Source organism: Gouania willdenowi, chromosome 5 (assembly GCF_900634775.1).
Source record: "Gouania willdenowi chromosome 5, fGouWil2.1, whole genome shotgun sequence".
In the NCBI taxonomy this organism is placed as follows: domain Eukaryota; kingdom Metazoa; phylum Chordata; class Actinopteri; order Blenniiformes; family Gobiesocidae; genus Gouania; species Gouania willdenowi.
The window spans coordinates 9,428,999-9,451,834 of record NC_041048.1 but is presented as its reverse complement, the minus strand read 5'-3'; the positions used below and the strand labels follow the sequence as shown (position 1 = coordinate 9,451,834).

At 40.5% G+C, this 22,836-nt stretch overlaps 1 protein-coding gene across 4 annotated transcripts in view; it reads left to right on the top strand.

Moving 5' to 3' along the window:
* The window catches only part of slc12a5a (solute carrier family 12 member 5a), a 201,340-nt gene that overhangs the window by 123,035 nt on the left and 55,469 nt on the right, over positions 1 to 22,836 (top strand). For all 4 annotated transcript variants that reach the window (XM_028445742.1, XM_028445741.1, XM_028445739.1 and 1 more), the window contains exon 4: positions 16,966 to 17,112. In XM_028445742.1, the coding sequence (XP_028301543.1) occupies positions 16,966 to 17,112 (147 nt within the window). The remainder of the gene's footprint in view (positions 1 to 16,965; positions 17,113 to 22,836) is intronic.

The window sequence follows — 22,836 nt, the reverse complement described above, 5'->3', positions numbered from 1 at the left end:
GGAGCAGCTGCAATGACAAGTTGACAGTTTTTTCTGTGACCTCCGACCCTATCCGTCTTCACAGCCGTCCAATCAGTCTGATATTTCCCCTCTGCTAGGAATTTGCCTCTCTTGTTACATGTTGCCTACTCATTGTATCGCTCCTGTACAGATGGGAGATTCACTCTAGTTCTCAAAAGCTAATCACCAACAATGACCTGCAAGGCCAAGCTGCCATTTTAAGGAGCAGGCTCATGTTCCAGCTCCAGATGAGACTCCGGAATGAGGAAAGCTTGATAGATCTCATGGAAGATAAACATGTTTTTGATATAAATAAGACTGTTGTTACATGCTTACGTTAGGGACACTGTGTGGTCCTAAATTATGTAAAATATGTAAATTATATACCCAAAAATGTCACAGCAGGCTACTGCTTTGTGTAATTAATAGATTAAAAAACAATTAAATTGTTTTTTACCACATGTGTACATCATAAACTTAAAGCAGTCAGCCATTTTCATAAATTCTCCCCCCCTCAGTTTAAAGACCCACAGAATATTTTGTACTATGACAATCTGAAATCTGACACCAGATTCTGAAAGATTAAAGTCTCGACTAGTCTTCTACTTTCTTAAAAAAAAAAAAAAAAAAAAAATGTTTGTAGCTTGTTTAGTTCTTCTGTCATCAGCAGTTGAATTGAGCAAGTTTTACACAAATCGCTGGTTTCAGAGCAAAAAGCTGAGAAAACAGGCTTTTTCTAAAAGAAAAATCTCTCAGTGAATTTTTTTTTTCTGCTTTATTGAAAACTGTTTTGCTTACTGTATTTTGTATCTGCTCCCCCCTGTCAATCACACAGACTTAACTTCCTCTTCCTCCCGACACGCAGAGATGACCCGTTTGGCCCAGTTAGTTGATGGTTTTATCTCAAGATCGCAACATTATCAATAATCCACTCAGGTCCACACATGTTCTGTGTAAGTATGTAGTCCTGTGAGATGCTGGATACTTCACAATATCACTTCATAGCACCATAATCTCCCTCGTCCCTGCTTCTCCCTCCTTAGCTAATGGTAGCATCAGTGGCTAATCTATCATCTAAAGGTGCGCTGCTGCCACCTTCAAGGCACCAGTTGGTCACTAGATCACATTACAGCTTAGATATTGATGAGGAACCTCCACCAGGGTGAATTCTAGTAATCTTTGTGATAAAAGAAAATAAAGTTTTCTCATCAATGGCACTGAGCGTTAGGATTTGAAATGACGAGTTAACTTGTCAATGGCACTGAGTGAGTTAAGAAGCCATTGACATAGGACATGAAACTAAGTATTCTTTATTGGATTCTGATTTCATTAAACTTGACTTTAAACTAGGTAATAATAATATTTTTTTTTCAATTATGTTCTGACTGTACAAATAAAGCAGTATGTGTCAAAACAAATGATCCTCAATGAAATGATCTGTCACTTTATACAGCAGACTTTTTTGTTTTTTCTTCATCTTTTTTTTTGGCGATTCTTACTATGTCTCAAATGTAGGGTGTATCTGGCCGTCCTTTCTCTGCAAACACTGGAAGCAGAGCTAATCTCCGCTCTGCCACTCCGACCTTCTCAATGCTGTAATTAGTCCGCTCACTATACCAAGCTGCTGCTTTTCCAATCAGTGGGCCATTCCACAGGCAATCTCCCCATCGCCATCAGAGGCTTTTCATTAAGGCAGCCTGTGGCGTTTCATCACTCAGGCCGCCATCACCTTCACTCTCTATTACTCACTCACACACGCGCATGCAAAACGTGCACGCACCTACTGCTTCACCACTCACAATCTCCTTCATCATTGCTCCCACAAGTCAGCAGACAGCGAGAGGGTAGTGAGAGATGAAGTATCAGGAAATGGGCTTTTTTTCTCGTCACATCGGACCCTACAATACAACTAGTTTGCAGAATACTGATATATCCTACTCAAGTAGAAGTACTCTTACTTGAGTATTTTATGTATGACTTCCTTATACATATTCAATCAAGTACAAGTACATAGTAGTTCAATTAAATAGTATTCAAAGTAAAAGTAACGAGTTGCTTTTACCCTACGCGTTTATTTTTGGTAATAAATCTTGCCACGGTTCCCTTGCTTACAGTAAACATCTCATGTGCGTCTTTGAGTTCATTGAAAAGCACTATATGGAACGTACGTAATATTCATTATTATTATTATAAACTTTAAAAGAAAGAGACCAATCCTTGCACAATTGGAACTTAATTTATTTTCCACAAAGGCATCTGTACAAAATAAATGGTTTGTCAAAATGTACATTTCTTTTTAAATAGAATAACCCCAATGAATTCAATTCAAAATAAAAACAAATTCCCCGGCTCAAAGCTAAATTTATTAACTGAAAAACTGAGAAAATGACTGGCATTCAATGCTGATTTGGCGCAGTGCATTATGTTTAATCAGGTTTTGTAGCTTCACATTGTCCGTTGATAATTTTAAAACAAAAAAGAATAGTTTACTCAGTAATGCTTGGGTGTAGAAATGTAACAAATTACTTTAGTTGCTTTAAAACGTAGTTAAGTACAAGTAAAATTACTATTACTTGAAATACACTCAAAAAAGTACAAGTACTCATAAAACCAACTCAATTACAGTAACGTAAGTACCTTTAATCCTTTACTTTCACCTCTGCTAGTTAATTAGGTTACTACTGTTACTTATATAGAAGCTGTGCTGCAGTGTTAGGCCCACAGCCTTTTCATCATTATCATTTTCTTCTCCAGAACTTTTTTTTGTCCTTACCTCCTCATTAGACAGCACATCAGATCAGATCAGTATTGCTAACTACCGCCCTGTAAGGGATGTGTGTTCTGATTCATGTCAATTCATGTTATTTATTACAGTAGCCTGCACATGCTCACACCGGAACTACCACTAAATGAAAATTTCATGGCCCACATAAGAGGCTTACACATCACACTGACCCTGCATCCCGAGTCAGCTCGACTTGCACCGGGTATTGTGAGGGGGGTCAACCTCTGCTTTGACAATGACGGGGCCAAATGGAGCAAGGCTATTTTAACCATTAGCATCTCTACCATGTCCATGGACATATATACTTTTATATCCTCTTACGTGTATAGTTGTGCAAACCTATGCAAGCAATATACAGTATTCAGTTGTATTTAACGTAAGCGAGCTCTACACCAGAGATGGGGAACTTCTATCAGAGCGGGGCCCTCAAAAATATCTGATCTGAGGGCCACATTATCAACATTTATGTTAGCATTTAGAATCATGACATTTTGTCTGTCTTTGAAAACATTTTGTCTATTTTCTTGTCAATATGGCACATTTGTGATGCCTTTTTGTGTTTTTCAAGTCATTATGTGTGTGTCCTTGTTTTTGTTGTTATTGTTGTATTTTTGTGCATTTTTCTCTCATTTTGTGCAGTTTCATTGCCATTTAGTGTGTCTTTGAAGTCCTTTTGTATATGTTGTTGTTTTTGTAGTCATTTTGTGTTTAAGTGGTTGTTTAGTGTGTCTTTGTTATCATTTTGTGTACTTTTGTTGACATTTTGTGTGTTTTGCTGGAGTTTTGTGTGTTATGTTGTGCTTCTTATAACTTCCAGCTTTATGAATTACAAAAATTTGACTGAGGGCTGCATGTGGCCCCTGGGCCGCCAGTTGCCAATGTCTGCCCTACACCTTGGATGGATAAAGGGTGAAGTCAAAAAGAAGGGCTGATTTAAGTAAAATAAAAATGATATATATATAGTTTATTTTCTTCTTTTGATAGCCAGAACATCATCAAAGTTTAATCACCTGTTCCTTGTCCCATTTTTCAGTTTTGTTGAAGATTTCATCCAAATCCATTCATAACTTTTCAAGTTATCTTGCTAACTGACAGAATGACAGACAGATGAACGGAGGGTAAAACATATCCTTACCGCTCTGCGAAATCTTACAAAATTGTTAAATTGTAAGAACATGTGTCAGTTAGTAAAAGAGCAGTTAGTTGCTAGTAAAATAGGGACATGATGATTCCGTATGAAATGTTTCAAAAGTGGCCATTTCAAAATGAAACAATGTCATAAATTTAAGGGAAATAAAGTGTTGCATGTTGACACTTAAGTAGGCATATTTCCTAACTTTTTTAGTAGATGCAACATCTTCAGACCTTCATTATCTGTCCTTCTAATTAAAGTGAAACTGGTAAATTGTCGTAGTATTTCTGTGTATCACACTGGTAGCATTTCGGATTGTTCAGTAACTTTGAAGTAGCTCCTGGTTTCAGAAAGCTTGGTGACCCCTGCTCTGCATTGGCACCGTCAAGGACTTTCTTAGTAAATGTCCACAAAGAGTGACGGTAGAGATCCAGTTTTCCCCATGACTGATCCTTAAAGGGGACATATCATGGTTTTAAATCCTTTCTTTTTAGATATAAATCATACAGTTGTGGTCTATATAAAGCGGAACTGCACTGCTTGGGTCTGAATTCCTCATTATTATAGCTCCACAGGCCCCTTTTCTACCCCTTTTCTGATGTGCTTCTGAGAGCAACTCGTTTTGGTGCGGTCTCTTTAAATGCAAATGAGACACTCCATACCCCGCCCCCTCTTCAGCTGACACTCGGTTCAACTCCACCCTGCTCGGCCATTTTTGTAGTTTGATAGAAGAGATACGTTATGTAGCGGCGCATAAACTTTTTATTCAGAGGTTATTTACACAATGTCAACAACAGAAGACTTGTCCATCCAGCCTTACATGTTCCAGCCAGAGTCTGACCCAGCGGAGCGAGATGAAAATGAAGATGATGAACATGCAGAACCCTAACAAGTGAGCAAACACAAGCACCGAGCTAACGCTAGCGCCAAGCTAACATCACGAAATGCATTTTAATACAGTCTTTTCGGAGACCAAAACGGCAAAATGAAATGACTAATGAAAACTTTAGACTTAAATTAAATCACGTAGGCCATATCATCAAGGATCTAAAACGAACACACAGCGCTAACATATGAAGTCTGAAGACGGTGCAACTGCTAATGCTAACAAAACAATGACAGGGACGTCTTATCATCACACTTTTTAGCGTTATTTACAGCTTACCGAAGTGCTCTGTTCGTCGTCTCCAAAGATCGAAGGAATTGAACCCTCAATCAGACAAAGTCTTTCGGTAAATCCTTCTTTATACTGGCTGAGGTTGCTGAAGCAGTCATCTTTGAAGTGCTTCGAGCACACAAAAATGACCTTACCCACAGATGTGGGTACATTTCCATAAAAAAGAAAACTCAACCAGGCACTTTGAAAAGGTTGGAGAGATGGTGTAATGAAGCGTGTGGGTTACTACATCCAACAACCAAACATTTTGATTTCTCGTCTCGTAACTTCGGCATCCTTGAGCTTGGACTACAAAATCGCAGCGAGAAATAAAAATGGCGGATTGCTCGAAGTGTTGGGCCTGGAGTCGATGTCCTAATTTGGCAGTTCCGCTGCAAATACTGTGATGTAATAGTTCAAAAAACGTAATAGAGAATAGAAAAATCGAATTAGATTGAAAAATATGACCAAAACAGAATATAAAGATATCTACGGAGCACCTGAAGAGACTAATTTGATTTTTTCTGTACTTCTAAGCACTCTAAATATACAACAAAATGCATTTAAGGGCTAAAAAAGTGGATTTAGCATGATATGTCCCCTTTAACACTAGCTCCCCACAGTTGTCAGTACTAAGTATCCTTTACTACATGACTGCACCCCAACCTACTCCTCAAGGGTTCCTGAAAAACTGGGCCTTACACGAGGAAGACTTTGTCCTTTATAGATGCTTGATTGAAAACATCTTTATGTACCGCATCCCAGTTTGTTTTGCAAACTGCACAGTGCATCAACAGAAAGCACTCCAAGGACAGGCGAAGACACAGCGTCTTCAGTTGTCCTCTCCTAAGAAGAGCCAATCAGATTCTGCTGCTGTAACGAGGCACAGAACATCCTGAAGAACTCAAACCCAGAACAAACAGGACAACAAACTTAACCAATGAATACTGTAGGGCAAACTTTTTTGGATCGTGACCCCATTTTGATATCGAGAATTTCTGACGACTCCAAAGACTTTTTTTTTTTTTAGAATTGTTTTTTGTTTTTTTAATCTTATGTTTGATGATTTTTTTTTTTTTTACTGCATTTTAGTTCAACTAGATGTATTTTTAACAAAGTGAAAGTATAGACATACAGTTGTTTAAGATTGTGTGTTGTTTTAATTAAAAAAAATAATAATAATAAAAAATTTTTAAAAATCTATTTTAATTTTTTAAAAATTTTAGGTGACCATACATGAGGTTCCTACCCCAAGGTTGAAAAAAACTAACTTAGTGGCTCCTGAGTCCTGAATACATTTATTTCCATAGTGTTTTTTTTATTTTTTTTATTTTTTTATCATTTCCGGTCGATTCACGCCTGGTGTGGGACCAAGACTGACACTTTATTTGTTAATTTGCCTAATTTGCTATTCTTTCTCTCTCTCAAGTACCCTCTGTAGTGCAATCATGTATCCTTAGGAGTACACGTACCCCTATTTGAAAAACACTGCTGTAGGGAATGACACTTGAAATATAGTTTAAACTTCTACTATTTCATTTCTGTGCAACATTCTACCATGAATATTTTTCATGTAGAATGTTTATATAAATTATATATTATCGGTTTGAGCCGCATTTTTCTGTCCGAGCCTAGCCTGAACCCATGGATACCATCTGGTCCCATCGGGCTTGGGTCAGGCATCAATCCTCTACTCTGCACATGTTGTGGTTTTTGTTGACTCTCAAAGGCTAGAATATTCTATTGACATGTACATGTTATTCTAAGACATGGAGTCACTGACAGCTCAGAGGACATTTGGCTATAGTACGCAGTGTTGCACAGAGAAGCATTGACTTTGACATGCATATGGTCGCACACAGCTCACCGCAGACTGACTGGTTATGGAGGCCGATGTTCGCTGGCCTCTCCTCTCACTGTCTGTTCAATAATTCACAACACCTGAGCAGAAACACATTTGCCCGATCAGCTCCTGTTTGGCCAGCCGAGCGTGTTGATAGCGTAACAAACCAACCGTCTGCTTCTCACTCGTCGTTTGTTACCTCCCTCCTTCCTCATTCGACCTCTCCTGCTCCACTTCACGCCTCGGTCTCTGCCGGTAATAAAAGTATCGTAATCAAACAGCAAATAGAGACCCGTCCCCTTCATCCTCCATCCCCCCCCCCCCCCCCATCTTTTCCTTTTTCAGATTTTAGCACAGCAGGTAGAAAAGCCACTCACATGCACTGCTACAGGATAATGCATTGCTTTGATGTATTATCAAAATGATGAATTAATCATCATGTGCGTTGATGCCACTGATCGGCCCGACAGGAGAAGAAACATCAAACAAATTCACAGTCCTGTTTCCAGCGATGTGATCTCAGTAAAATAAAGGCATGGCGAGCTGGTGAAAGCAGTTCGTCTTCGATAAAGACTGAATAACACACACGTACATTGTGCCTACTGCATGAGAGCAAATAATTAGGGCCCTGCTTGCATAACACGGTTAGCAGGCTGTCAGTTGTTTTGTGTCAGTTTTTCTGCTTTAATAGTTGCACCTCTTTAGTCTGCTCCAGCTTCTTTCAACTTTACACTGATATAAATATGAAACGTTGCTCTCAGCAGAAGTCCACGGGAAGCTAAAAGCAGGGTTGGGGTCAATTATAATTGTAATTGTGTGATTGATAGATAATTACAATTATGACGTAATTATAAATGTAATTGTATTTGAAAAAATCTGTCGCAGTTGTAATCATAATTGAGTTCAGTTTCAACTTTTTTCAACCTTATTGCTAATGTTCAGTTAATGTTAGTTTAGCGCTAATGCTATTGCTAGGTTATTGCTAATGCTAGGATAATGCTATTGCTAGGATAATGCTAAGTTTGTGCTGATGCTAGGTTAATGTTTACGCTAGGCTAATGCCACTGCTAGGTTAGTGCTAATGCTAGGTTAACGGTAATGCTAGGGTAATGCTAACATTAGGCTTATGTTAATGCTAAGCTTATGCTAATGCTATTGCTAGGTTATTGTTGATGCTCATGTTAATGCTAAGCTTATGCTAATGCTATTGCTAGGTTATTGTTGATGCTCATGTTAATGCAAGGTTAATGCTAATACTAGGTTAATGCTAGCTAATGCTAAGCTAATGCAGTGTAACGCAGGCCAACATCTGCATCCTCACTTGCATTTTCTTCAGGAAATGCAAATATTCTAGTTGTAATTATCATGGAAATTCTATGAAAACGGCATAAAATGAAACTCTAAAAACTAGTTCAAAGATGATCAGCACAGTTGAATGTTACCGTTCTATGGCTTACACATATGTAATTAACAATCACTAAAATATGTTTCATATTAACTTTTCCCACCACCTGTCAGTTCTCTTGAGGATCATTTTAATATTAAAAAAAAAAGAAATCTAGGGGTTTACTGACAGAACACTAAGAACATTAATACCAACATTTTCAGAAGCCTATTTTAAAGCTGCTTTAAGACATGGGTCAAAACCAACCTGTTATCATAAGAGATGCTAACAGAAAGCTACCACAATGGGGTTATTTAGTAAAAGGCTCAGCAATTGTGATTAACTGTAATTGGACTTTAGTAATTGAGAACATGATTGTAATTGACTTTCAGGGGGAAAATAATTTTAACTTTAATCATAACTGAGTTGTAATTGAACATGGATGAATGAAGATAATGTAATTGCAAAATGTAATTGACCCCAACCCTGGCAAAAATTATACCTAAAATTAGGAAAAGCAAGAGAATAATGTCATCACAACCTCAGTGTAAGTGTGTTGATGCTTTCTCTGAATCCAATCCAAAGTAAAAATGATTAAAATGACCTTTTGTGAGTCTGCCACACCTGAGTCAAGCTTTGAGCGGGCCAAGCACACTTCCCTGGGGGTCGGTTGGCAGCTGTTCCTTCCCAGTTAAGCAGCTCTGCACTGGTCTACCTGCGGCTTTGCAACGTTCCATGTTTCCTTTGTTCATGCGAGATAAATCTCCAGGGAAATCTACACACTGCAGACACTCAGTGTGTATGAGATATTCTTTATGAATCTGCAAGGTGGGATTTTTTGCGTGTGTCGGAAGAAGATCCGGTTTGGACTTAATATTGCAGTCTCACAAGTGAGCTAATGAAACCTGAAATAAATGAAAATTTGAAAAGCTCCTCCATGAACCGCCACCTTAACGTGGTGGAGGGGTTTGAGTACCAGAATGATCCTGGGAGCTATGTTGTCGGGGGCTTAATGTCCCTGGTAGGGTCTCCCAAGGCAAACAGGTCCCAGGTGACGGGTCCGACTAAGAGCGATTCAATAGCCATATATGTACATTAAACAACAAAGGCAGTTCACGTCGCCCGGATTGGCGCTACCGGGGCCCCACCTTGGAGCCAGGTCCGGGGTTGGGGCTCGAGTGCGAGCGCCTGGTGGCCGGGGCTTTGCCCACGGGCCCCGGCCGAGCAGAGCCCGAAAGGACGACGTGGGCCCGCCCTCCCGTAGGCCCACCACCCGCAGGAGGGATCATATGAGGTCGGTGCAATGTGGATTGGGCAGTCGTCCAGGGCGGGGGCCTTGGCGATCTGATCACCGGCTACAGAAGCTAGCGTTAGGGACGTGGAATGTCACCTCTCTGGTGGGGAAGGAGCCTGAGCTTGTGTGCGAGGTGGAGAAGTTCGGACTAGATATAGTCGGTCTCACCTCAACACATAAGGGCTCTGGAACCAGCCTTCTCGACAGGGGTTGGACTCTCTTCTACTCTGGAGTCGCCAATGGTGAGAGGCGCCGGGCCGGGGTGGCTATACTTCTTGCCCCCCGACTTAGTGCCTGTATGTTGGAGTTTACCCCGGTAGATGAGAGGGTAGCCTCCCTCCGCCTACGGGTGGGGGGACGGATCATGACTGTTGTTTGTGCCTATGGGCCAAACAGCAGCTCGGAGTGTCCACCCTTCTTGGATTCCTTAGAGGGAGTACTGGAGAGTGCTCCTTCTGGGGATTCCCTCGTTCTGCTGGGGGACTTCAACGCTCACGTTGGCAGCGACAGTGAAACCTGGAGGGGCGTGATTGGGAGGAACGGTCCTCCTGATCGGAACCCGAGCGGTGTTTTGTTGTTGGACTTCTGTGCTCGTCACAGATTGTCCATAACAAACACCATGTTCAAACATAAGGGAGTTCATATGTGCACTTGGCACCAGGACACCCTAGGCCGCAGTTCGATGATCGACTTCGTAGTTGTGTCATCGGACTTGCGGCCGCATGTCTTGGACACTCGGGTAAAGAGAGGGGCGGAGCTGTCAACTGATCACCACCTGGTGGTGAGTTTGCTCCGATGGCGGGGGAGGATGCCGGTTAGACCTGGCAGACCCAAACGTATAGTGAGGGTCTGCTGGGAACGCCTGGCAGAGTCTCCCGTCAGAAGGAGCTTCAACTCCCACCTCCGGGAAAACTTCAACCATGTCTCGGAGGAGGTGGGGGACATTGAGTCCGAGTGGGCCATGTTCCGTGCCTCTGTTGCTGAGGCGGCTGATCGGTGCTGTGGCCACAAGGTAGTCGGTGCCTGTCGTGGCAACAATACCCGAACCCATTGGTGGACACCGGGGATGAGGGATGCCGTCAAGCTGAAGAAGGAGTCCTTCCGGGCCTTTTTGGCCTGTGGGACTCCGTAGGCAGCAGACAGGTACCGACGGGCCAAGCAGAGTGCAGCCACAATTATAGAGGGATTACACTCCTCAGCCTCCCCGGTAAGGTCTATTCAGGGGTACTGGAGAGGAGGGTCCGCCGGATAGTTGAACCTCGGATTCAGGAGGAGCAATGTGGTTTTCGTCCTGGCCGTGGAACTGTGGACCAGCTCTACACCCTCAGCAGGGTCCTTGAGGGGTCATGGGAATTTGCCCAACCAGTCCACATGTGTTTTGTGGACCTGGAAAAGGCATTTGACCGTGTCCCTCGGGGATTACTGTGGGGGGTCCTCCGGGAGTATGGGGTATCGAACCTCCTGATAGGAGCTGTTCATTCCCTGTATGACCGGAGTCAGAGTCTGGTCCGCATTGCCGGCAGTAAGTCGAAATCGTTTCCGGTGAGGGTTGGACTCCGACAGGGCTGCCCTTTGTCACCGATTCTGTTCATAATTTTTATGGACAGAATTTCTAGGCGCAGTCAGGGCGTTGAGGGGGTCCGGTTTGGGGGCCTCAGTATTACATCACTGCTTTTTGCAGATGATGTGGTCCTGTTGGCTCCAACATACCGTGACCTTCAACTCTCACTGGATCGATTCGCAGCCGAGTGTGAAGCGGCCGGAATGAGAATCAGCACCTCCAAATCCGAGTCCATGGTTCGCGACCGGAAAAAGGTGGAGTGCCTTCTCCGGGTTGGAGATGAGGTTCTGCCCCAGGTGGAGGAGTTCAAGTACCTCGGGGTCTTGTTCACGAGTGAGGGAAGGATGGAGCGAGAGATCGACAGGCGGATTGGTGCGGCGTCTGCAGTGATGCGGAGTCTGCACCAGTCCGTCATTGTAAAAAGGGAGCTGAGCCAAAAAGCGAAGCTCTCGATTTACAAGTCGGTCTACGTTCCAACCCTCACCTATGGTCATGAACTTTGGGTCATGACCATGGCGTTCAGGGAGGCATTCAGGGCACGTCCCTCCGGAAGGAGGCCCCGGGGAAGACCCAGGACACGCTGGAGAGACTATGTCTCTCGGCTGGCCTGGGAACATCTCGGGGTCCCCCCGGAAGAGCTGGAGGAAGTGGCCGGGGAGAGGGAAGTCTGGGCCTCCCTACTGAGGATGCTGCCCCCGCGACCCGGAAACGGCTAAGCGGGAGAAGATGGATGGATGGATGGATGGAATAGCTGTGGTTTCAATAATCGTGTGTTTGGTTTTCCTCACGGACTGATTGATTCAACGCATACAAGCATTTCATTTGTTTCTAGCCATTTTTCAGTGCAATGTCATTGCTAGCGCCTTTTTGTCTTCAGAATGTTAGTATTTTGGTGGCTATTTAACTGACATGATAGGTTTCTGACTCCCTGCAGTGCCTACAGTAGTTAGACGATAGGTCCTAAAACTGTTATGCATAGTATGAGCTATCATCCTCAAAAGGTCAAAGAATCATTACAAGAAACACCAGAATGAGTCTGAACCACAACAGAAGCGTGTGCAGAAATGTGGTGCAGAGTATTCCTTTAAAATCTCTGACGAACACAAAGAGGTACAAAAAACTTCAGTCTTCCAACTTTTGATAAGCATGCTTGATGCTAACAACCAAGTGCTTCAGAAAGTAGTGGAATCAATCAAAAAGCTAATGCCAGGCTGAACAGGGCAGGAAGTAGTAGGCCTTGTACATCCACTTCTACTGTTTTAACAGGGTTCTCGCTAGCGCAGTTGAGCATAGGGGGCCCCTGCACTGTGATTTTGATCCCCCCGCTGTGATTTCGGTCCTTACGCTGGTTGAAACACAGCTTTTCTGTTTTTTTCCTCCTTTTTTAATCGACACCGTCCTAAAATTTTCACACACTGGGACACAAACGCGACTTCCAGGCTTGCACGGGTTGTTTTAACTCTTTTTTAATCTGCATAACCAAGAAACACATACATCAGCCTCACCGTCTGTTTACTACAGGCGATCTGCTGGGATGCTCCCGCCTTCACCTGAGGACCCCTGCAGCCACCTAGCAGCCCTGAGGTTGTCTGGGTGCATCCTCTGCATTGTAACCCATAGTCACCATGCAATATAAACAATGTGTTTCATAACACAAAAGAATCAACACTGGCTTTAAAGTAAGGCTGTGACAAAGATAAAAAATAAATAAATGTGGTCCTCAAAATGCAGGAAATAGTGTATATTGAAATAGTACTGCGCCGCACTAAGCAATCCCCTACACTGTGAAAGCATTCTGGTGAGAACCCTGTTTAAAATAGAGGCTAAAAAGCTATTATTTTATTTGGTTTTCAGATGTTTGTACATTAGGTTTTCAGTTGTTTCGTTAGAAAAGCTCAGTATTTCTCATGAGGCTTTAAAGAACAGTTAAATTGTGCTGCTTCTATTCATTTGCAGATACTGTAAATTTCAAGTGAAATGTCACGTTATTCACACATCCTACTGTTTAGTTTCTGCTGTAACAATCCTGGGTGCTCGTTATGTGCCCCCAACCCCCCGAATATTGTTCACCCCCAGTCACAAAGCAGCATTGGTTCCGTTGGTGCAGATATAAGTGTCTTTATTATTTCTCTTCTTTCTGTCTGGAAAAAGGCGGGAAAATGACATTTTGCAGTGTGGAGAGATTTGGTTTTGTTGCTTTTCTGTGACGCCCCGCGGTGCATAAACACACTTCTACACACAACCGTAACCTTTATGGTGTCTCAGTAGCTGCTGGTTATTAGCAACTAATGACCTTTAAAATAATTCTTCTATCTCATCCTTCAAGAATATACAGACAGGCTGCTAAATATATATATATATATATATATATAAGGAAGTGCAAATAACATTCTTTGGTTTGTGGTGAGTTAGTTGGAAATAGGATTTGTAGAATGAAGCCCATTTACAGATCAGGACAGGTATTCACGAGAATGTTATTAACATTTTTGACATGAAGATAATGAAAAATCCTTTCCGCTATCCTCTGAAGGGCACAGTCACACTGAGGCACAGTCTGATTTACATACAGAAGACAACAAACTGTGCACATCATTGTTCGATGAGGGGAGTGGGAGGCGGGGGGAGGCGGAGAGGAACAGGGTTTGTTGTCAGCTGCTTTCCACTGAAACCTGTGGAGAATATGCTGGGAATCTTTGATTAAAGCTCAGAGAGGCTGAGGGCTAAGAAACTCCCTGCTGTGAGGTCTAACTGGTACAGGTGAAGCCGTCAGTAGCAGACGAGCCTCAATAACACAAGTATGAGCCAAAAACAAGAAGAAGAAAATAAATGTTATCTGAGCAGCACAATGCTGTTTTGGTACTTCTACCCCTGACTGTAGGAATAATAGTCTGTTGAAAATGGATAGCATACAATAATAAACACCATCTTGTTTCTCAAATCTAAGCTTGGTACTTAAACATTCAATTCATGAATCTAAAAATAAGGCCTTAATTGTCATTAAAATGTCTTATATTTTAACACAAGTGTGATTTTATTAGTCTTACATTTTCAAAACACATGGTAACGTTTTTTTTTTTCATGTATAAAAACATGGGAACATTTTTATTTTTAATTTTTTTAATGGTTTTTAATTTTTGTATTTTTGTTGTTTTATAGATTTCTGGTGATTTTTGTAATCATCTTGTGCTTTTGGAGTGATTTTGATTATTTTAGTCTGTCTTTTGTGTATTTTACTTTCTTTACTTTTGGGGGACCACAAGTTGCATGTCTGCATTAGACACTAGAAAAAAAAACACCCTCACCCTTTGTAATTTATGTTTACTGTGAAGTTGGTCTTCAGTTTAATTTCAAATGGCAATAAAAAATCTGAAAAAATCCGACATGTAATTTGGCTAAAGCTGTAGGAACCCTGTTAAAGCTCTGGGTCCTGTTTGGAATTGCTCTGCCTCTGCTTCCCTCTTTTCTTTTCCTCTCCACAAACAACAAGATATTAATGCAGAAAGTGAGCCTCCCTAAATAAATCACATACTGTAGCTTCAGACACAATATTATTCATTTCATTTCAGCTATTTGTCAGGATGATTTGATCAAAACTGTGTGTTTTCTAATACTGCATAATTAATGACTAACCATGTGAAGATATCTCTAGACTAGATACTGGTTCAATCAATCACTTAGAAATTCAGAAAAATAAATACGTTATCAGTTATCGAGGCAGAATTTTGTACCAGTGACCAGGTACCAGTGACCAGTACCAATGACTAGCAACCAGGGACTAGCACCAATGACCTGTACCAGTGACCAGCAACCAGGTACCAGTGACCAGCAACCAGGTACCAGTGACCAGCAACCAGGTACCAGTGACCAGGGACTAGCACCAATGACCTGTACCAGTGACCAGTACCAGTGACCAGTAGCAATGACCAGTACCAGTGACTAGTATCAGTGACCAGTGACCAGTACAAATGACCAGCAACCAGTGACCAGCAACCAGTGACCAGCAACCAGTGACCAGCAACCAGTGACCAGCAACCAGTGACCAGTACCAGTGACCAGTACCAGTGACCAGTAGCAATGACCAGTACCAGTGACCAGCAACCAGTGACCAGTACCAGTGACCAGTACCAATGACCAGTACCAGTGACCAGTAGCAATGACCAGTGCCAGTGACCAGTACCAATGACCAGTACCAATTACCAGTAACCAGCAACAGTAATCACTACCAGGGACCAGTATCAGTTGCAGTGACCAGTACCAATGACCAGGGACCAGTAACCAGTACCAGTAACCAAGTTGTTTTTATCTAGAAAAAATGTTAAGTTTGTCTTTTTTTCTTAATTTGTAATTTTTTAATCAATTAATTTCTGACACAGTCTTTATATAAAATAGAAAATACTTCAAATAGATTATTTTACAATTAAATCCAAACCAGTTCAAAACAACAACCAACAGAAATTAAGCACGTGGACCATTTTTACGTGTATGTCTTCAAACTGTCAGACACAGTTTGTGTCTGAATACCAGTTAGGAACATGATTGTTCCTTTGTGCAAAGCTCTTATACTGGTGAAGTACTGTATGCATCTGGCTCCAGATCAAATCAGTGGTTTTATTCAGTCATTCAGGTTTAAATCCTTTCTGGGAGTGTTTGTGGAGGTTTCATGTCACTCGTTGCTGGATGCTCAAGTTTTAGACTGACTAGACCAGGGGTGTCAAACTCATTTAGTTCAGGGGCCAAATATGGACCAGTTTGATTTCAATTGGGCCGCAGATTTTAGGTGGGAAAAAAGCAATTTTAACATCAGTTGTGCTGTAGTTTTAATATTAGTCCCTGCCGGATCTTCACTTCAAAAATTCTTGATTTTGTAACCAATTTTTGTGTAATTTAGAGGAATTTTGTGGAATTGTTTTTTTGGATTTGGATTTGCAAGAGTTATTTTTCCAGATTTTGCAATTAAAAATGACAGCATTCATTTGATATAAACAAAAGAAAACAACAAGCCCCAAAAAATATTGTAAAATATTGTATAATATTGCAGACTTTCATTAAATTAGTGAATTTAAGATTTCTACAACTGGATTATTTGGTAATTTATACAACAATTCATGTTTTTTCTATCATTTTTACTGTCTCCTCTGAGCCAAATTAATTGCTCTAAACTCTAAAGGGCCGGATTTGGCCCCCGAGCCTTGAGTTTGACACGTGGACTAGACTCTAACATTAGCAATCAACGTATTTAACCACCCTGCATTAACTTGTGTGTGTTTCGTGATCGAGGTTTTCCAATTTATAGTCCATTTCTTTCAGGTGCAATTTTATCTTTAGGATGCTTTTTTTTGTGTGGAATTACTTTTGTTGGGATGCGAGGGTGAAATATTTCCTAGGCTGACTTAGCCAAAAATCCAATCTGCCCTTTGCATGCCATCCCGTATGGTTACGATAAGTCAGTTAAACTAAGCAATCTCACTGGTTAAACAGGTCATGGATAGATATATGAATGATGACACATCATTGGCCAAGCTGGACCGAAGCAGGAAATGAATATTTTTCTATTAAGCACTGTCAGTTAGCGCAGCCTTCGGAATTAATTTGTGTTTAATTCTGACCACACACACAGGGACACACACACACACAACCACACAACTGCACCAAAGCTAAACCAACAATGAAATAATGTGACAAAATGAGTTTTAATTGCTAATATCATCCTTCCTCAGCTGATTTCCTGATCTGGCTTACAGCAGTGTTGGAGGCAAGAGGCCAAAATGTTTTTCAATGAAGCATAAAATATATATATTTTTCCCTTTTAGGCCCCCCAGCTTGGCACCCTTATGGGCGTCTACCTGCCCTGCATCCAGAACATCTTCGGCGTGATCCTCTTCCTCAGGATGACCTGGTTGGTGGGAATCGGAGGCGTCGTTGGGACGTTCGTCATCGTCTTTATGTGTTGTACCACAGTGAGTATTAGTCTATATCTTTCATTAGTTTCTGTCAAGTTCACTTGATTTCCAGTGGAACATATAGTATCTTAGATTGTCAAAGTGAAGAGCTGTTTGATTTGTGGAATATGAGTTAAAAGCAGTTTGAGAGGAATAAATGTAATGTAATGTAATTGGACATAATTGAACACTTTATTCACCCTTTAGCACTTTATCTCATAGTCACATTCACATTCCAACAACAACATAGCTACAATGTAAGGCACTAAGCCTCCGCAGGTGTACAGCTTCTCTTTTACCCTCATTCTACAATCTACTAAAGGATATAATCACATTTAAGAGTTTAGGAAAATGAGGCACATTTCTTATTAAACTTCAGAAAGTAAATACAACGCTACTTTTCCGTATGAAGTACAAGTTAGTTTCTTTTCTAGAAAAAAATAACTTTTAGCAATAACAGACCAAGAAAACGCATGCTTATACTCAGCTTCAGAAAACCAAATGAATGGCTTAATCCGATAGGAAATGGAAATTTAAACACATTTAAACATTTTAGCTTAGCTTGAATTAAGGATATATCATCTTTATTGTCATATATGTACAGGTAAGTAGTTCTCATAACCTCAACCCATCCCTGAGGCTTGGTGGGCAGTGGCCCAGGGACCAAATAGGGTTAAGGGACTTGCTCAACATCACACAGTGATGGCTCATGTTGGATTTGAACCAGTGACCATCTGGTTACAAGCACACTTCCTTAACCACTAGGCCACTGCCCTCTTAGAATTAGACTTTCAGTAGCTTGAATAACAACATAATCAGAGAATGCAAGCTAATAGTGCTTGTGATCATGTTAGCGCGTGTTCTACGCATGCACCACTTTTTTTTCCGCAATCGTCTCTCAGAAGAATAAGTAGATGGATGCTGGCGGGGAACAGAAGATGCACCTTTTTTTTTTATTTATGAGCATTGTTTGCGTGGGGTATTTTTTATTCTATGTAAGTTTTTAATGATGGAAAGCACTTTGAATTATATTTTATATATGGAAAGGAGAGAGTTATCTTCTTCTTTTTCGGGTCAACCAGAAATACGTCAATACACATCATTTTGTAAAGGATACAGTGCCACCCATTGAGGCAGAATCATACAGAGCTTGTAAATAATTAGATTTTCTCTCCTGCATTAATATTCAGACAAGATAAGAGATCTGTAATCGACTTGTGAGCATCGCTCGATACTTAAAACGCATTGACTGTAATTCTTTTGGTCCTGAGCTGTAATAAAGACCATTGGAACTGCTGCTGCTTCTTTTTACGGCAGAAATATGTGTTTGATCAAACAGTATTGGATTGTATTACGCTGGCAGCCACCTGATAATTGCTTTGAAGGCTGTCTCAAAGATGTCTAGTTCTCCAAATGTATGCTGGAAGAACTAAACTGATTATATTAGGGTCTACAGTGTTCAATAATAATTGGGGATAATAAATATTGACACACTCTCAGGGTTTTTTGTGTCCATGGACGTCAGATCTATCGAGCTGTAGCCTGGTGTTCCATTGACTTTGAACTGACATAGACGACCTCTACCGGCGACTTTTAGCCGACGCCGTCTCTCAGGATCAAAGACGCGGCTGTCAGGGATCCAAGCGCCTGTTATAACCTGATTGTGTTTGACGTTTTTCATATATTTGATTGTCAGGAGGCAGTTGTGATGTATCCTGACATCCTATCTGCTCTGTAGAGAGGAATGCAGATAAAGGAAAACCATTAGATTTGAATCTCATTGACATTCTGTCTTGAATTTTGTTTGAGTGTTGAAGAGCACAGCATCTTCTCCTCCATTTTCGCTGTGCGTTCTTGTTGCCCTGGTTAGCCTGCATGTTTGTGCAACCTAGATTCTCCTCCAGCACAGAGAGTATTTATAGAACAACCCCCTCAAATCCAACCATGGTTAAAGTTGCCTGCACAGACACACACTTTTTAATCATGTTTCACTGTGAAACTATAGAAGGCTTTGAATGAGCACACTGGGGCTGCAAATTGGGTTTCTGGCTCATTATTTCTGTGGACCACTGCACATTTAGCAGGGAACAATTGCATAAGGGTCCCCCCCCCCTCACTATTGAGGTAATTACAAAACACAACTTAATTATTTTGGGAAGTGATGTATTCTGAGTGTGATTGTGACAGCTCAAATGTATTATGCAGAAGAGCACAGCACAAATTAGTTAAGTTTTTTTTTTTCTAATGACATTTACAAAAAAATAATCAATATTAACGAGGGTGAAGAAGAGTGCGGAAGTGCCAAAGTTTATAATAAAACAGTTGATTGTCGAATAATTTACTTGTATTGACATATTCTTTTTACCTCAAAAATATAATTATTTATTTATGATTAAAGAAATAAAACCACAAGTAACTTAAGTAAAAAAAAATATACCTTTATATTACGGCTGATTGTTGCTTCAAAAATACATTTTAAAATACTTCATATTGGCAGGAAAACCAACATTTATAAATAAAACAAAACAAAAAAAAATGTAAAGAAGAGCAAAACCTGTTTGTTATTGTTGGTGCATGTTTAACAGGTAATTCTAGTTGATTGTTAAAAGATGCTAATTGTATAGATGTATACTTTTTTCCTCAAAAATATATTGATTTCTTTATGATTAAATATAAAATCAAAATTAGCTTTAAACCTTAAGTTAAAGAATATACCTTTATATTATGGCTGATTGTTACATTAAAAATACATTTTAAAATTTCTAAAACTGTAGACATTTACAAATGAAACAAACAAAAAATTGTAAGGTAGAGCAAACCCTAAGTGTGTTATTGTGGGTGCACGTTTACAGGCGATTCGTTTTGCATTCTTTTTTTGCGGATGTGGCGAATTCCCATTTTAACCTGTTTATTTTTTAAAAATGATCTTTTTACTATTTATTACATTTATTTAAAGATGCCTGAAATGGTTTGTAATGTTCTTAAAAAATATATAAAATATGTTACTTTAAAAAAAAAAAAAGACTTGCTTACTCACTACTTTATTTAAACCTGCATGATGTTTTTTTATACCTATACTTGGTGATGCATTGTAATGTCCTCACATGTACACAGCTGTGTTTCTTATCAGCCCCAGAGCCCATTACAGGGCCCTGGGGCGATAAGCCAGGCCATGAAAGGTGTGTATGAGGAACCCCACCACCATGCACTCTCCTCCTGAGCTCCTTACATAACTCGTATCCATCCACATCTTGGATCCTAACAACACACTGGGGAAGCATGTGTGTGGGCGTGTACGGGCATGTATGTACACAGGCGTTTCCACCTTAGAGTGAAAGCCACAGGATGTGAAGTGCACAGGGGTAAAGTATATGCTGTCAAGCTTAATAAAATACAGCGTGACCCTATGATTTATTCAGCTGATGGGATATTACTGACAGCGCACTTTTCATTAGACGCTCAATCACATCCGCACATTTCTGCGGATGCATTTCTTTTACTGTCACGCAACATTTAGACGGAACATTTACAGCGTAATCATTATTGAATGAAGCATGTGCCTCTGCACATACAAGATTTGACAGATATTACCAATGAAACTATACATAAAACCATTCTAGAATACATTATAGACACAGTTGGCTGTCTCTACTGCTGTATTTATCGTGTGTGTGTGTGTGCGCGTGTGTACCATTCTAAATTCATGCACCAGTCCTTCCCACATGTACCTGCTTGCCTAACTTTCACTAAACTTGCCTAATTTAAGTAGTTAGGTGTAGTGGCAGGTGTGGGTGAAGCTATAGTGATCAGGTGACCTTCACTATTGATCACTGTCTACGTGACATGTAAACCAAACATCAGGCCCTTACGCGTGCAGGCGTGTACACGAGTGCACGTCAGTAAGTTTGTGTGAATGTTTGTGAATCAATGTTTAAAGGAAATGTGTTAAACTGAACAACATTTTTACAAAATCCTTCAATTTTTCCCAATTCATGACATAATATTTCCTTTAATTAAATAGAAACTGGTGATAAAATCAAGGAAACAAATATCTAGCCTTTATTGCTTGGATGTTGTTGCTTTCTTACGTGTCTGAGTGTTGTATCCTGTCCAATCACAGCAACGATCTGACTCAGAGCGTAACACTACAGTCACTACCACTCTATGGACGGGTGTCCTGACACAGACTGTAACCAGACTAAATGTTGGTCCGTTATATACTCACACACACTTACATACCTGCACGCATGTACACGCGTAAGCGCCTAATAATTTTTTCTAAGTGTTTATATGTCACGTTGACGGTGATCGATAGTGAAGGTCACCTGATCGCTATAGCTTCACTCACGTCACACCTGCGTCTACGTGTGACTGATATATTTATGTTTGTTAGGTGCACATCCAGGTGTGGCGTAGGTGTGCATACACTTTAATTCGTATACACATTAAAGCATCTCCAGACGTGTTAACGTGACTAACCCATTCTAAGTTTATTAAAAAATGTAGATCAGATGTGCAGGCACAGGGTACACGTTTGTTTACGCGTTCGTTGGACTGGTGCGCATGAATTAAGAAGCGATCCACCCCCCATAGCGTGCGTGCATGTGTTTTTTCATCCAGGCTAATGAATGTTAGATTGTCCATCCATCCATCTTGTATCTCTTCCCCGTGGTCGGGTCCTGATTGTCACTGGAATAAAAATCAGCTTTGATGTTCCAGATGGAAAGTCATCTGCTGTTTAGTCTTCCTCATTACTTCCAGGTCCTGAATCTGAAAGCTGGGAGGAAAAAAAGTGATCTTCCCACTCTCGTGACTCATTGAAATGCTAAAGATCCTTTTCTCCCTCCGACTTTTTCAATCTTAACTCCAATTTCTATTCGCCTGCTCAAGTCCTCCTATCTCTTTTCTCATTGACCTGTCTCATTATTTTCTCTTTTATTCCGCCTTTTGTTTCCCCCTCATTTCTTTTTGCTGTTTCCATCTACCACCCAGTGTCCTGTGTATTTTTTTCTCCATCATCTCTATTATTATAACTCCACTGCAATTTTTCTTCTCACATTCCCTCTCTGAAAGTACTAAACTTCATATCCATCCACTTAATTCAACACATTTTCTTTCCACTGTGAAACATCTACTGCAAATCAGCTTCATCCAGCCCTTAGGAGCATCCAATTCTGCTCGCAAGAGAGGGTAAAAAGTTACAGAGAAAACAAGAATCAATGTGTAAATGAAATATGTTAAACTGTTAAAAAAAACTCAACAATTTGACCAAATCCTTCAATTTTTCTCAATTTATGACATATTTACCTTAATTAAATAGAAACTGGTCATAAAATCAAGGAAACAAATATCTTTCCTTTATTGCTTGGATGTTGTTGCTTTTGTATTTTATGTATACGTAGAAGTGAAAACTAGGGCACAATAATGTTGAAATTACTCGTTTTCTTGCATAAAATCTGTGGCTCACTTGAGATCAAATTGCTCTGTATTTGGCCTCTGAACTAAAATCAGCTTAACACCCCTGATCTACAGTGATACAAAGTGATAACAGGCAATAAACACATTTGCTTTACACTGTGAACCATCTACAGCACATGTGTCTAACTCATGGCCTGGAGGCCAAATCCGACCCTTTGGAAAGTAAAAAATTACAGAGAAAACATGAATCATTGTGTAAATGAAATTTAACACTCCCGGTGCTTATATTGTATGATTACATCATTGCATCGTCATTTTTAATGT